Source organism: Eulemur rufifrons, chromosome 28 (assembly GCF_041146395.1).
Source record: "Eulemur rufifrons isolate Redbay chromosome 28, OSU_ERuf_1, whole genome shotgun sequence".
In the NCBI taxonomy this organism is placed as follows: Eukaryota; Metazoa; Chordata; class Mammalia; order Primates; family Lemuridae; genus Eulemur; species Eulemur rufifrons.
Genome location: NC_091010.1, coordinates 38,436,649 through 38,452,182, shown reverse-complemented (window position 1 = coordinate 38,452,182; position 15,534 = coordinate 38,436,649). Strand labels below are relative to the sequence as shown.

Sequence of the window (15,534 nt, the reverse complement as noted above, 5' to 3'; positions counted from 1 at the left end):
CCACTGAGTGTCTGTCACTGTTGGGAGAATTTAGCAATATTTCCTTTTTTTCTTTTCTTTCTTTCTTTTTTTTTTTTTTTGAGACAGAGTATTATTCTGTCACCCTGGGTAGAGTGCAGTGGCATCATCATAGGTCACTGCAACTTCAAACTCCTGGGCTCAAGCAATCCTCCTGCCTCAGCCTCCTGAGTAGCTGGGACTACAGGCATGCGCCACCATGCCCGGCTAATTTTTTCTATATATATTTTTAGTTGTCCATATAATTTCTTTCTATTTTTAGTAGAGACGGGGTCTCGCTCTTGCTCAGGTTGGTCTCGAACTCCTGAGCTCAAGCAATCCTCCCGCCTCAGCCTCCCAGAGGGCTAGGATTACAGGTGTGAGCCACTGCGCCCGGCCTTCTGGATTTAGCAATATTTTCAAACCAGGATGTCAAACAGGGAAGTAGCCCCAGGAAGAGGCTAATGGAGAAAATAAGAAATAACAGTATTTCCCTTTCCAATCCCACAGTATAATTATGAGGGTCAAATGAAATTACTTGTATGAAAGTGCTGGTGCCAACCATGTAGTATGTAGGGATGTGCATGATTGTAACTTGATCGAGAAGATGAGGCAACCCTGATTCCTGACGCCAGAAGGAGTTAGGAACTAGCAGTGTGGCAGGGAAAAGTGACTCTCACGCCAAAGGGATTCGGTCTGCTGTCAACTTTGGCAGCAACCGCTGTGGGTGCTGACCCACAAACAATTTAACCACTGTGTTAAACAAGGCAAGAATGGAGGCTTGAAGAGATAATGCCAATTTAACTCTAAACTCCACATGAAATACCAGCTGTACCTCAATTTTCTACTTCACTTTGTATGCATGTGGAGCCTAAGCATTAACTGAATCTCTTTCATCTCCTAACATAAAGAAGAATAGGGAAAACTAAGTTGCTAGCCAGCATAATAGAGGAGTTTCAGTTCTATTATCAACTCTCATCCTCAAATTCTTTCAAAAACAAAGATATTTCTTATTTATCTCAATCCTAAGAGCTGTTCCAGTGGAGTGGGAAATTTCATGCCAATTAACCAAATGTAGGGTGAAAGGAAGCATTCAGCTTGCTGGAATAGGGAGAGATTATACACCATTCCATACTCATTCAGTCTGTGATGAAAGACTCAACCACGCTTTGCTCTGGCTGGGACATTATGATGGCATGGGTGTATGGACTCGCCTGGAATCTCTCATGCCTTTTGACTTTAAAAAGATTCCTTACTAACAAAACTTTAACGGACTCTTCAGAGAGTTCTAGGAAGGACAATATTGTTATTGTTATTATTATTATTAATGTTGATTTGTTACTATGACTTCGTGTAGAAATAGCATAAATGTAGTTCAACTTCTCAGGTCATTAAAAATCATAGACTAGCTCAAATCTCAAAAGAATTTCTATGTCACTGACCTCTATATTTCTTCCTCAACCTTGAGGGTTATCTGAATAATCTGGAGAACTCCTCTAATTCTTTTGCTTGTGGAGAAACAAAGTCATATCAAATAAAATGAAGCTAAACTTCTCCAGTGTTTCATCACTCTTCTTATATAAGCTTGCTATTTTAGGAAGTATAAAATGTATTACTGAATATTATATATTATTATACATAATAGTAATGATAGAATATATAACATATTGTAATTATATATTTCAATAGTCACATTGAAATTAATTTAAATAAAATAAATTAAAACTTCTTCCTTGGCCCTGTAAAATACCTTTAGAAATTTTTTGCTGTTTTTTTTTTTCCCAATAAAACTGGATGATATTAGAGCTAGAAGTGATCTGGGGCAAAAGATATAATTAAGGGGCACTCCTTCAGAAGGCCAGTGGTATTTTTGATATCTTGGTTCAAGAATCATACCACATTCATATCATTGTTTAATTATGGCTGCCCATTCAATTATGAAGATGGCTGAAAATACATGGTTGAATATAGATTCTTGACTTCAGTATCTATCTGTGGAAATGATTATAATTTCCTTCCAATGTTCGAATTCAAAACACATTTTCTCTTACAATGTCGGTTATCTTTTTGTTTGTCTGATTGCTTTTTCTCTCCAAAGACTGCTTTTTCTTAACACATGATTTTGTGTCAACAGGGGTATAATTTTCCCTTGAAAACAACTCAAAGTTAAAAAGAATAGGCCATAACCAACAAAATAGAAACTAATGAGAATTTTGAAAAGAGAAATAATTTGAAACCTTATACTTTTGAGACAAATTCTGCCCTAGAGTAAAAGACTTTGTATGAACAAGGACCTGGAATTTGTCCCTTGCTCAACAAATAATTTATCTAATCCATTCTGCATCTTAAAATTCTAACAGGGCTCAATAGAACCATAAGTATGCATATGTGTATATGTAAAATGATTAATTAGCCTACTTTGGCTTGAGGGAAAACACTTGAAATTATATTTTAAAATGTTATTTCCTTACCTATAAAGCAAAGTTGGCAATTTTCATAATTTTTATAAGAAACAGTGTTGTTTTTGAGAGTATCTATTAGAGTGGAACATGTTTTCTTTAGTGTTGACAATGAACCTCCATTTCAGCATACCCTATACTACAAACATCTTCAAAAACAGTATGGCTATCATAAAGAGGCAGAAGAGATAAATGACAAAAAGTTCTATTAATAATAAGTAACTGAAATATTAAAGATTTCAAAGAGGTCATAATAAGCTAATTGAACATCCACCCAACCCAATCCAAAATGTTCAAAGAAAAGATGACTTACATTTTAGGAGAAGTTATTACCAAAAGTGTTCACAGCTGCTCTTGATGATATCCATTTCCCAGAGTAGCAGGATCAGGACTGTGTTTGTGGCAAAGGTCAAATCTTTCTGGGAATGAAGAGGAAGGGCCGTACCATTGGATAGGAGGAAAATTATATCACCTACTTCTCCAAGCAGGTTTGTTTACCTGCCTCACTTCTTGCTTAATGTGCCGAACACATGTATGGTATTCTCCAGAGCATGTTTTGTATTTGAACTTCTGTAGGAGGTATATTCAAATGGAGATTCTTTTTTTTTTAAAACACACAGAACACTTAGTCAGAAATTCATGTTGGATCTCGCTTTAGATAGTCTTATCTAATATATGTGGGTAAATAAATGGTGGTTGAAATGTGTAAAGAGGTAACTTGGCTGTTTTGATTTATGCTCCTGTTTCTTTCCTGAGTTAACATTTGATTTTGTTAAATCACCTTGAAATCTCACCCCTGAAAATAGACAGATGGTTTTTAGTGTCAGAATATTTTGATTTCATCCCTTCTCTAATCACTATCGCCATCAAAAATTTTTGCTGAGTGAGTGAATGAATTAAAAATGGATGAATCTAAAAGTTCAGAGAATGTAGTTTAGAAGTACTAGTAATGTTATTGTTAATAATAGTGAATTATTAATTATTTATTGAGTACTTATTATGTGAAAGTTGTTTTACTTTGATACGCTACCAGTTTGGCTATAAATTCTACTGGATCTCTTTGTTCTCAAGTGTGTTTCAAAGGAAATTTTTCTTAACGTCATCTAGTAAATTTAATAAGAAAGAGGAAATTCACAGTAAAAAACAATCTTGTTGGGCTGGGCGCAGTGGGTCGCACCTGTAATCCTGGTACTCTGGGAGGCCAAGGTGGGAGGATCGCTTGAAGTCAGGAGTTCAAGACCTGCCTGAGCAAGAGCCAGACCTCGTCTCTATAAAAAAATAGAAAAAATTATCTGGGCATTTGAGGTTGCTGTGAGCTAGGCTGATGTCACGACACCCTAGCCTGGGCGACAGAGCAAGACTCTGTCCCCAGAAGAAAAAAACGAACAAAAAAATCCTGTCCTGTTTTTTAAACTAAATTGGAAAAGATACAACATTATTTATAGATTGCATAGCATACTAATATAATTTAAAATTGCTACTTGACAGCAGTTTTTCTCCTATTTAGCCTCCAAATTATTCTTAAACTTGATGACCACTGTGGCACAATCTGATCTTTCACACAATCTGTATTCTCTCATTTCTCCATACATTAAAAAAAATCTTATAAATGCAGAATTATTTGTTTTTCTCCAAAAAAATCAGATTTTTAGGAGATAATTACCTTACTTTTTTGTACATCAGCACTGTCCAGTAGAAATAAAATGTGAGCTAAATACGTAATTTAAATTTGGTAAATGCCACATTTAAAAAATATATAAAGAAATAGGTAAAATAAATTTTCATAATACATTTTATTTAGACCAACATATCCAAAATATTATAATTTCAACATGTAATCAATATTATCCTTAATGAGATACTAGCCATTCTTTTTTGTCCTCAGTCTTTGAAGTCTGGTGTATATGTTACACTTCTTGCACATTTCAGTTAAGACTGGCCACATTTTAAGTGCTTGATAGCTACACTGACTAGTGGCTATATAAGGGACAGAACAGCTCTCAGCTGTCAGTCTTGTTCTTTTTCTTTGTCTTTTTTTCCCCAAACTTTTCTTCAACCAGATTCTTATATTTTGGGTACTCACCACAAATATATAACTTTGTATTATATATTTAACCCGAATTGCATATCTGCCTACCAAACTCCCTACTGTCTGAATCATTAAACAGGTCTTCTCAGGTGCTTGGCCTCTGTTCCCCAACTAAGATTTGAGTCTTATTGGCCAGAAAGAATTGATAATTACACAAATATTTAACTACAATCCTTTATCAAAAGCATAACATCCACCAGTGTTCTCAAGGTTGCTTGATTTAGAAAAACAGCTTTTCCATTGGCTCTACCCCAAAACAAATGCCAAACTATTACTTAATGGTATTTTTTTAATGATTTAACATTTCCTGGTAAAATGCCACTAAAATAATTATGGCATCATGTATATGTTTGACAGTTTCCTGGATCTAACTTTTTTGAGAGTGTTGATTGAATAAAAACCAACAACTATATATTCATATGTATAAATAGAGCTTTCTTGAAAGGTTTTGCTTTGAGATCACGAGTATAAGCACAAAATCATTGATTGTCCCAAATAGAGGACTAAGTGCCTAATATAGAACTGAGAAAATACTTGTCCATGGCTAGTTTTGTTATTCCAAACAGTCATGTAATAGCTTAAGCTGCTTTCATTTCTACCTGGACCACCTAAATCTTCTTTCTAGACTGCCTGCCTCCATCTCATTCGTTTTCCATGTCACAGCTCTTGCCATCATTTTAAACCACACATCTGATTATGTTTTAAGCACTCTTGAACATGTGTTTTAGTTTATGCTCTGTAACTTCCTGTAAATTTCAGTTGCATGACTCAACGTTGTAAGTGCAATCATTTCTAGGATAGTGACAAGATCGGCTGTCAGGATATGCTGGTCTGATATGCCATAGTCATCAAAGAGGTACCTCCCTGTGTAGTCTTTGGTGCCCTTCCATGCCTTCCCCTGCCAAGGTTTATATCTCATTTAACCCCTCCTTCTCACATCTATAGCCTCTTTATTTATACCAGGAAGTCCTTGAGATATGAGTCTTAGCCAAATGTATATTAATTATGTGTCAAAAAATACCCCAATTTCCACAGGACACAATCAAGTGCTTTATAACATAGAGGACATTCCTAGCCATTAAACAACTATTCATTGATCACTGACTCTGTGTCTGTGTGATTGTTTCTCAACCTCATTTAAAGGAATAAAACAAAATTCAGCATTCAGCAATGTAAAATTTGATGTTTGGCATCCAAAAAAAAAATATATTATTAAGCATGCAATGAAGCAGAACCCATAACCAGGAGAAAAACACATCTATAAAACAAACTCCTAAATGACAGAGATAATTGAATAAGCAGAAAATATGTTAAAATAGATACTAAAATATACTTATTATACTCAAGGATTTTTTGGAAGACATGAAAATAATATAGACGGCTTGGGAGCCAGATGTTTATCTCACCAATGCTACTGCTATCAACCAAGCCATGCCCTGCCTGCTACCCACAGGCCCAAGAATCTGCCCACATACTCAGGTCACAGCTACCACTACTGGCACCAGAGCAAGTCACCTCATGTTCCAAGAATTGGTGCATCTGGACCCACTAACAACAGTGCCAGTGTATACTGCCCTGGGGCCCAAGGACAGACATTCGGCCTGCCACTGCCACCACTGAGTACTGAGGACATAACCACCCAGTATCCCTGTCCTTAGCAGAACTTCACAGCAGCCTCCACTAACAACTGCACCATAAGCCACTGAGGAAATCACAGAAACTAGATACTGTTTACAGCCAAGAAAAAAAAAAAAATCATACAGAGACTACACTACTATATGCACCCAGAATAAACACCAAAGTGCCCTACCCAACCAACACTATAGATACATGTTCAGGAAAATGGCCTCCCCTACAAATTTTTTGCAAATTCAAAAAATTAAAAGGAGTGAATGTTACACAACATATACAGATAACACCATAAGGACACAAGAAACATGAAAAAGCAAGGAACAAAATAATTCTCCAGCAACAGATTCCAATCAAAAAGAAATTTCTGAAATCCCATAAAGAGAATTCAAAATAATGATATTAAGGAAACTGAGTAAGATATAAGACAATTCTGAAAAACAATACAAAGTAATAAAAAAAAAAAATTCAGGATTTGACAGGTGTTTGTTTTTTTATTTTTTATTTATTTATTTTTTTTGAGACAGAGTCTCACTCTGTTGCCTGGGCTAGAGTGCCATGGCATCAGCCTAGTTCACAGCAACCTCAAACTCCTGGGCTCAAGCAATCCTACTGCTTCAGCCTCCCGAGTAGCTGGGACTACAGGCATGTGCCAATTCAGGATTTGAATGAAAAATTTACCAAAGTGATCAATGTCATAAAAAAGAACCAAACAGAAATTCTGGAACTGAAGAATTGATTAAATGAAATACAAGATACATTCAAAAGCCTCAACAATATGATCAAGAAGAAAGAATTTCAGAATATCTTTTGAAATAACCCAGTTAGACAAAAAGAATAAAAAGGAATGAACAAAGCCTACATGACATAAGGGACACCATCAAGTGACAAAATATTCAAATTTTTGGTGTCATAGAAGGCCATATTTGATAAACCCATAGCTAATATCATACTGAATGGGGAAAAGGCTGAGAATCTTTCCTCTAAGAACTGGAAAAAGACAAAAGTGCCCACTTTCATCACTCCTATTCAATATAGTATTGGAAGTCCTAGCCTGAGCAGTCAGGCAAGAGAAAGAAATAAAAGGCATCCAAAGTGGAAAAGAAGTAAAATTGTCCCTTTTTGCTGATTATATAATCTCATATCTAGAAAAGCTTAAAGCCTCCACCAATAAACTCTTAGAACTGATAAATTCAGCAAAGTCGCAGGATACAAAATCAACATATAAAAATCAGTAATGGTTTTTATATATCAATAACAATCAAGCTAAGAACCAAATCAAGAAAGAAATTCCATTTATAGTAGCTACAAAAAATAATAAGGCACTAGAAATAAATTTAACTAAGGAGGTAAAAGATCTCTACAAGGAAAACTATAAAATGCTGATAAAAGAAATTGAAGAGGACACAAATAAATGGAAAGACATCCCATGATCATGGATCAGAAGAATTAACATTGTTAAAATAATGATATTGCCCAAAGTACTCTACAGATTCTATGCAATACTTATCAAAATACCAATGTCATTTTTCACAGAGATAGAAAAAATACTAAAATTCATATGGAACCAAAAAAGAGCTCAAATAGCTAAAGCAATTCTGGGCAAAAAGAACAAAGCTGGAAACATCACAGTACATGACTTCAAAATATATTACAAGGCTATAGGAACCAAAACAGCATGGTATTGGTATGAAAACAGATACATAGACCAGTGGAACAGAAGAGAGAATTCAGAAACAAAGCCACATATTTACAGCCAACTGATTTCTGACAAAGGTGCCAAGAACATATATTGGGGAGAAGACACTGTCTTTAATAAATGGTGCTGAGAAAATTGGGCATTTATATGCAGAAGAATGACACTAGAGCCCTATCTCTCACCATATACAAAAATCAACTCAAGATGGATTAAAGACTTAAATGTAAAAACTGAAACTTTAAAACTACTAGAAAAAAACATAAAGGAAACCCTTCAGGACATTGGTCTAGGCAAAGCTTTTGTGGAGAAGACTTCAAAAGTACAGACAACAAAAACAAAAATAGACAAATGGGACTATATTAAATTAAAAAGCTTTTTCACAGCAAAGGAAACAATAAACAGAATGAAAAGACACCTGCAGAATATGAGGAAATATTTGCAAACTATGCATCTGACAAGGGACTAATACCCAGAATATACGAGGAATTCAATAAGAAAACAACAAATAATCCCATTAAAAAGTAGGCAAAGGATATGAATAGATCTTTCTCAGAAGAAAACAAGAAAATAGCCACAGTTATATGAAAAAATGCTCAACATCACTAATCATCAGGGAAATGCTAATCAAAACCACAATGAGATATTATCTTCCCCCAATTAGAATAACCTTTATTAAAAAGATGAAAAATAACATATGCTGGTGAGGATGGGGAGAAAAGGGGACTCTTACACACTATTAGTAGGAATCTAAATTTTACAGCCACTGTGGAAAACAGTATGGAGATTTCTCCAAAAACTATAAATAGAACTACCATAGGATCCAGCAATCCCACTACAGAGTATTTATCCAAAGGAAAAGAAATCAATATATTAAATGGACATCTACACTCCTATGTTTATTGCAGCACTATTCACAATAGCAAAGATATGGCACAACAGCAAAGATGTGAAATCAACCTAAGTATCTATCAATGGATAAATGGATAAAGAAAACGTGGTATATATACACAATAGAGCACTGTTCAGCCATTAAAAAGAATGAAATCATGTCATTTGCAGTAACATGGATGGAAATGGAGGTCATTAGGTTATGAGAAATAAGCCAGGCACAGAAAGACAAATATAGCATGTTCTCATTCATATATGGGAGCTAGAAAAGTTGACCTCATGGAGGTAGAGAGGAGGAGAATAGATACCAGAGGTTGGGAAGGGTGTGTGGGTGGGAGCGGGGTGGTGAAAAGAGGTTGGTTAATGGGTACAAACATACTGTTAGATAGAAGGAATAAGTTCTAACATTCAATAGCAGAGCAGAGTGACTATGGTTATTAATCAAAACAGTGTGTTGTATATTTCAAAATAGCTGGCAGAAAGGACTTGGAATGTTTCCAACTTGTAGAAATACTCGAGGTGATAGACACTCCTAATACCTGGACTTTATCATTACAGAATGTATGCATTAACAAAATATCACATGTACCCTATAAATATATATATTATGTATTAATAAAAAATTAAAAATGATTATCTTCATTATTATATATTAATATATATTATTACATATAATATAATACACAATAGTTATACATTATCATTATATAATACATATCATACACTATATTATATAAAATATATAATAATACTATATTATGTTATATAAATTTATAATTAATATAATCAATTAAATATTCATAATAATGGGTGGTAGTATTATAAGTCTACTATTGCTTATAATGAATTACCACAAAGTTAGCAGTTTAAAACAACACACATTTATTATCTCTTTGTTTCTGTGGGTCAGTAGTCCAGGCATGGCGGAGTTGGGTCCTCTGCTCAGGGCCTCTGCAGGCTACATACAATCAAGGTGTTGGCCAAGCTGCTCTCTCAATGGGAGACTTTACTAGGAAAAATGGGCTTCCAAACTCATTTAGGTTTTGAATGTAACTCATTTTCTTGTTTCTGTATGACTGAGGGCTGTGGGTTTTTGCTGGTTATTGCCTGGAAGCCACACTGAGATCCTACCAGCCTTTCACACTTCCTTATAATGTGGGCTTCCTCAACACTTCTGTTTATTGCATAAAGCCAACAAGGAGATTCTCTTGCTCCTGTCTGCAAAGATGAGTTCTTGTATAATGTAACTTAATCAGGAAGTGACCACCCCCCCCAATCACCTTTGCCACATAGCATAACCTGAGCTAGCATGTGACATCTGGCACCTTTGCCAATTCTGTTGGCTAGAAGGAAGCCTGAGATCCCACCACACTAAGAGAAAGGGCATTGCACAAAGGCATGGACGTGAGAGATGGAAATCATTGGGGTCACCTTAGGGTCTGTCCGCCTCCTCACTATTATTATGAAAATCCACTTGCTTAGAAAAAGGAAAGTACATTTAATTTTGTAAACATTTCTCCATCAATCCAATTAGGTCTTGGTAAATTTCCTGAGGCGCATCCTCCCCAAGGTAAAAATCCACATGATTGTAGTGTGGAATCAGCTTGTAATAAATAAGGTTGGCAATTTTAGGAAGTAAATTTTCAATGTCCTTGGGATCAGCCACAATGTCTTGTCCACCACTCCATATTGCCGTTGGAACTTCCATCTTAGTAATATTGTATAAAGGAGGTGTAAGCTAAAGACAATGAAAGAGATAGAGAAAAAAAGTTTTTACAGAAAACTACATTACAGAAGTAACATTAACTATCAGCTATCAAGCAAGTTCTGCAAATGCTAAATGTGCAATTAGGATACACTTAATGATATATAAACATTAAAGTGTTAAAAATACTTGAAAGCACTTTTGTGCACTGATATGAATTATGAATAAAAAAGATGATCATTTTATTTCTGACTTGCACTTTTTGGAAATTAGGAGACGATTCTAGAGGAAGGGAGTTCTTATTTTTTATGGGGGATCATCTTTCTAGTGGCACTTGATCTGAGAGCATGACCTTTTTGAACAAAATGTTGCATAGGATAAATATTCCTTCTTGTAGACAAAAATCTGGACTCAATGACATTATTGATATCTAGGCATCAACAGATTCTTCAGGGAGCACTAAGACCAAAGTATGAAAACAAACATTTGAAGTATGATGTCAAGAAGGAGCCAGTCTGTCACAGAGAAATAGAGTGGCTAAAGTGTCAAACGCCTAGCAAGTTTTCCCTTAACCCTTCTTTGCTGTGCTGATCCAACACAACCCCAGGTCCAGGTGACCAGGTCTGGCCAATTAGTCCTGCATTCTTCTAACCACAGGGACTGTATGAGAGATGGGCGCATGACTAATATTAGGCCAGAGGTCTCTCTCTGGAACTTTTTTTCCTTCTTCTTCTTTTATTTTTAACTTTGTTGCTTTTCTTTCAGAGTATTACAGGGGTACAGACTCTTTGGTTACATAAATTGCTTTTGCACCACCTGAGTCAGAGCTATAAGCATGCCCATCTTGCAGACAGTGTGCACTTCACCCAGTAGGCATGAATTTACCCATTCCCTTCTCCACCCTCCCACCTGCCCAACACATGATGAATGTTACTTCCCATGTGTGCACTTTAGTGTTGATAGATTAGTACTAATTTAATGGGGAGTACATCTGGTGTTTGTCTTTTCCTTTCCTGTGATATTTCACTTAGAAAAATGGGCTCCAGCTCCATCCAGGATAATACAATAGGTAGTTCACCATTTTTTTATGGCTGAGTAGTACACCATGGTATACATGTAGCACATTTTCTTTTCTTTTCCTTTTCTTTTCTTTTCTTTCTTTCCCTTTTATCACTCTCTTTTTTAAATTTTATTACTTTTTATTTCAGAATATTACAGGGGTACAAACTCTTTGGCATATATCACATTTTATTAATCCACTCATGCATTGATGGGTATTTGGGTTGTTTCCACATCTTTGCAATTGTGAATTGTGCTGCTATAGATATTCAAGTGCAGATGTCTTTTTTATAGACTGTCTGGAACTTTTTACCAGCGCTCTTGAGAAAATACTGGCTTTGAGGGGTATTTGAGATTGGAAGAACTATATGAACTAAGTATATCCAGTCACCATTCTACCACTCTGTTGGAAAAAGCCCAAGAAAGGAAACATGCATATAGCAGCAGAATTGGGAAGGAGAAAGAGAAGGAGAAGGAGAGAGAGGGAGAGGGAGAGAGACCTGATGAGAGGTCTATTACCAGGTTACTACCGTACTTTTTAGCTCAGTATGGCAGTATTTTTTTTTAACCTAAAATACAGTTGGTTGGTTTCTGCCACTTGCAACTGAATAATTGACTACTACAAATAATTTCTGGTTACTTTATGCTATGGCCTAAATTGTGTTCCCTCTGAATTCATATGTTGAAGCTCTAATCTCCAATGTGACTGTATCTAGAGACAGGGCTTTTAGGGAGGTAATTAAGGTTAAATGAGGTCATAAGGGTGGGATCCTAACTTGATAGGACTGGTGGTGTTACAACAATCTCTGTCTCTCCACAAGCATTCACCGAGGAACGACCACGTGAACACACCCCCAGAAAGCAGTTGCCTGCGAGCCAGGAAAAGAGCCCTTGTTAGAACCTGATCATGCTGGCACTGTGATCTTGGATTCCCAGCCTCCAGAACTTCCAGAAAATAAATTTCTGTTGCTTAAGCTACCCCACCCAGCCTTTGGTATCTTATGGCAGCCCGAACAGAATAATCACCATACGTAATTTTGGCAACAAGATTAGGAGGGAGAGGTAACATGAACAAAGGTGAAGATTTTAAGAAAAATGTGGCCTTGGCCTGGGAAACGTTTCTTAAGACCCCTAAAAAATGTGCCCAGGAGTGACCCCTGACCAGCTGACTATGAACTTCGAATACTCTTAGGAGAGTAATATTCAGACAGAGCCAGCTAGCACAGTCATTCCAGGTGTTACTGCCAGTTGGTGGGTTGGTACTTGTGTGTTTGCATTACTGAATATTTTAAGTATATCACCACTGCCCTACAGTTCTGGGAGGCCTTGGATCTGGGCTTATGAGCAAGTGGTAAATGAGAATGTATACATTTGAGAAGGCAATGTGGAGGGCAGAGAAGGAAGTGAGTGCAGATCAGCACTGACCAGTAGTAGATGCAAGGAGAGGATGGGCTCCAGAAAGCCTGGCGCAGGGCCCCAAATGCAAAGTGTAAACAAGGAAAGAAGAGGCATGCTTTTCCTAACTCTAGTTTTCTCAGGAGAAGAATACAAAGCATAAATATTTACATGCAAAAATGGAAAGAGATGAGGAATAGAAAAACAATGCAACACAGAGGCAGCAACAAATATTAGCAAGCTTTGAGATACCAAGTGAGTCTGAGGAGCCCCTGAAATCAGAATACCTTTACTCCAGTGATTTAATTACTCTGCTAAGGATGAAAGGGGGAGTCTAGAAGATATACAGCAAAATTGAATGTCAAGATTCAGATTCAAATGCTATCTGGTGGCTTTTGGATGAGAAATTTTTTAAATTTATTTTTTAATAGACAGATAAAAATTGTGTATCTTTATCTAGAAAATATTTTTACTTACTTTCTTAGTAATAAAGGATTATTAGTGATTACACTGGTAATTACATCTGTCTGTTTTATAGTGTTATTGTAGTTGTGACTAAAGTTATTGCCTTTTCAACATGCATACAGTTCTTTCCCAGTTTGTTTTGCACTTTCCTGTTTTTTCCCTGAAGTCCCAAGCAAAAGATCCACACAGTTGTGATTTTGAATGAATCTGTAAACACAGTGATAAAAGCTAATACCTGTGACCCAGCTCTCACCCAAGCAGGTCTCTGAGTCTTATAGGGTAAGGCCATCATCTAAAAAGCTTTTCTGAAAGAAACTACACACATTTGCTAGGACAAGAAATTTGCTAATTCCAAGAGAAAGTAGTACTCGGAGTATGTCTGTGGCAACCCTCCTATATACACATCTAACTATAGCAATTTAGGAGAAAAATCAGATTCTGCACACCAGTTGAAGTTATGCATTTTCACTGCTGTAGTTGTTATGGTGGCATTGAACATTACCATGTCAAAAGATTTCCAAATTTCCACATCCCAGATTTGAAAAACCCATAGTGTGTCATCGATGGCTACTTGTTTAATCTGAGCTCAGTTTATAAGCAAGAAGCCAAAATCATTATTAGCTTTTCTTACCTATTTGGGGAAAATAGAAATCACAGCAACACATGTTTCCCTTTAATATAGAATTGTTGCTCTAAAAGTTTTCATGGATAATGTCAAGAAATGTCTTGACACACAAGCCACCCCCTCGTAGGTAATAATGCTTCTTCCTAAAGGGCGAGATTTCTGACTGGTATGTCTTTAATAATCCATGTAGTTTTTTTTTTTTTTTTAAGTGGCTAATAAATGACATCTCGAAGAACTATTAGAACAGTTTTAGTTCATTTTATTAGAGATGGATAAGAATTCAGAGACTAGGCTTTAAAAAGAAAGATGATGCAGTTTTAATTTTCTTTAAAATATGGTCAGTGCTCAGAGTTTTAAGGAATAAGGGGAAGAAATGAGTGCAGTGGAAGAAGAATGGACTTTAGACTGAGGAATCCTGAGTCATATTCTGATTGTTTACTAGCTAAATAACTTTGGTAATTTACCTAACCTCTCTGAGTCTCTTAAAAAATGGAGATAATAATATTTGCCTTCCCAGGTCATTGTGAGGATTAGGCATAATGACATTGCATGTGGTAAGAACCCACTTAGCAGCCTGTGCTAACAGCAATAAGCAACATCCAGCACAGTGGATGGGAAGTAGCAGGTCCTTAATAAGTGGACAGTATTTTTGTTAGTTCATTTACAGTATGCAACTGATTATGATTATTGTTATTGTACCTGGTGGAAGTGCATCATGTTCTGATCAGGATTTCCCCAGTCAAAAGCTTGAAGCTGACCAGAATTAACAGCCTAAAATAAAATACAAATAATGAACACATTAAAATGATATAAGCAAACATTGTACATTTAAAGACAGCAAACAAGAAATATACAAACAAAATTGACATTATGTCCCACTCTTTCGGCACAACAGCTAAATTTCAATAAAGATTAATAAGCCAAAAAAAAAGTTACCATTCTCATTCCACAAATATCTCACCTTGCCTCACAGAGTCGGTAATCTGTTAAGCCTGGATACAAATGAGGTTCGTATGATGCTAGAGCCCAGGTTCCTAGCTAGTACTGTTCTGTTGCCTGCCATTGCTAAATGCTTGCAGAATTTGAATAGCAGCAGAGTGCTGCCTCTATAAACATATATCATCATGGGGATATTTTAAACTAACAATCAAAATTAAATCAATGAGCGGGATAAAATATCTGAAAGTCAAGCTGAAAAAAACTCAGAGTAGTCTGAGAATAATACATTGAAGTGCTTGAGGTAAATGTAAAAATTGCCTCCTCAATCCAACATAGGTGGCAAATAACAGAAAAAGAAAATCCTAAGTGTATGAATGTCCTTATTCTGGTATTTGAAGTTTGAACACCAAAATGCAAAAACAGTCACACACGGTGTCTCAGACACTCAGCCCACGGCCACGTTACTCACGACACAGCGCACGGTGTGTCCTCACAGACGGGAGGCAGACAGCCCCCTGAGCTCCCCGGTTCTGTGTGAGGGGCAGTGCTGCCGTCTGCCTCCCATCTGTGGGGACACGTAGTGCT

General features: G+C 36.3%; 2 protein-coding genes across 3 annotated transcripts in view; both read right to left on the bottom strand.

The window, feature by feature from the left end:
- Positions 1-15,534, bottom strand: part of STAMBPL1 (STAM binding protein like 1) — a 229,168-nt gene that overhangs the window by 161,213 nt on the left and 52,421 nt on the right. The gene's annotated exons all lie outside the window — the stretch shown is intronic.
- Positions 10,240-15,534, bottom strand: part of LIPK (lipase family member K) — a 41,496-nt gene continuing 36,201 nt past the window's right edge. The window contains exons 9-10 of one of the 2 annotated variants that reach the window (XM_069460714.1): positions 14,710-14,781; positions 10,240-10,499 (exon numbers count right to left, since the gene is read on the bottom strand). In XM_069460714.1, the coding sequence (XP_069316815.1) occupies positions 10,260-10,499; positions 14,710-14,781 (312 nt within the window). In that variant the 3' untranslated portion in view covers positions 10,240-10,259. The remainder of the gene's footprint in view (positions 10,500-14,709; positions 14,782-15,534) is intronic. The other variant, XM_069460716.1, reaches the window with a different exon arrangement.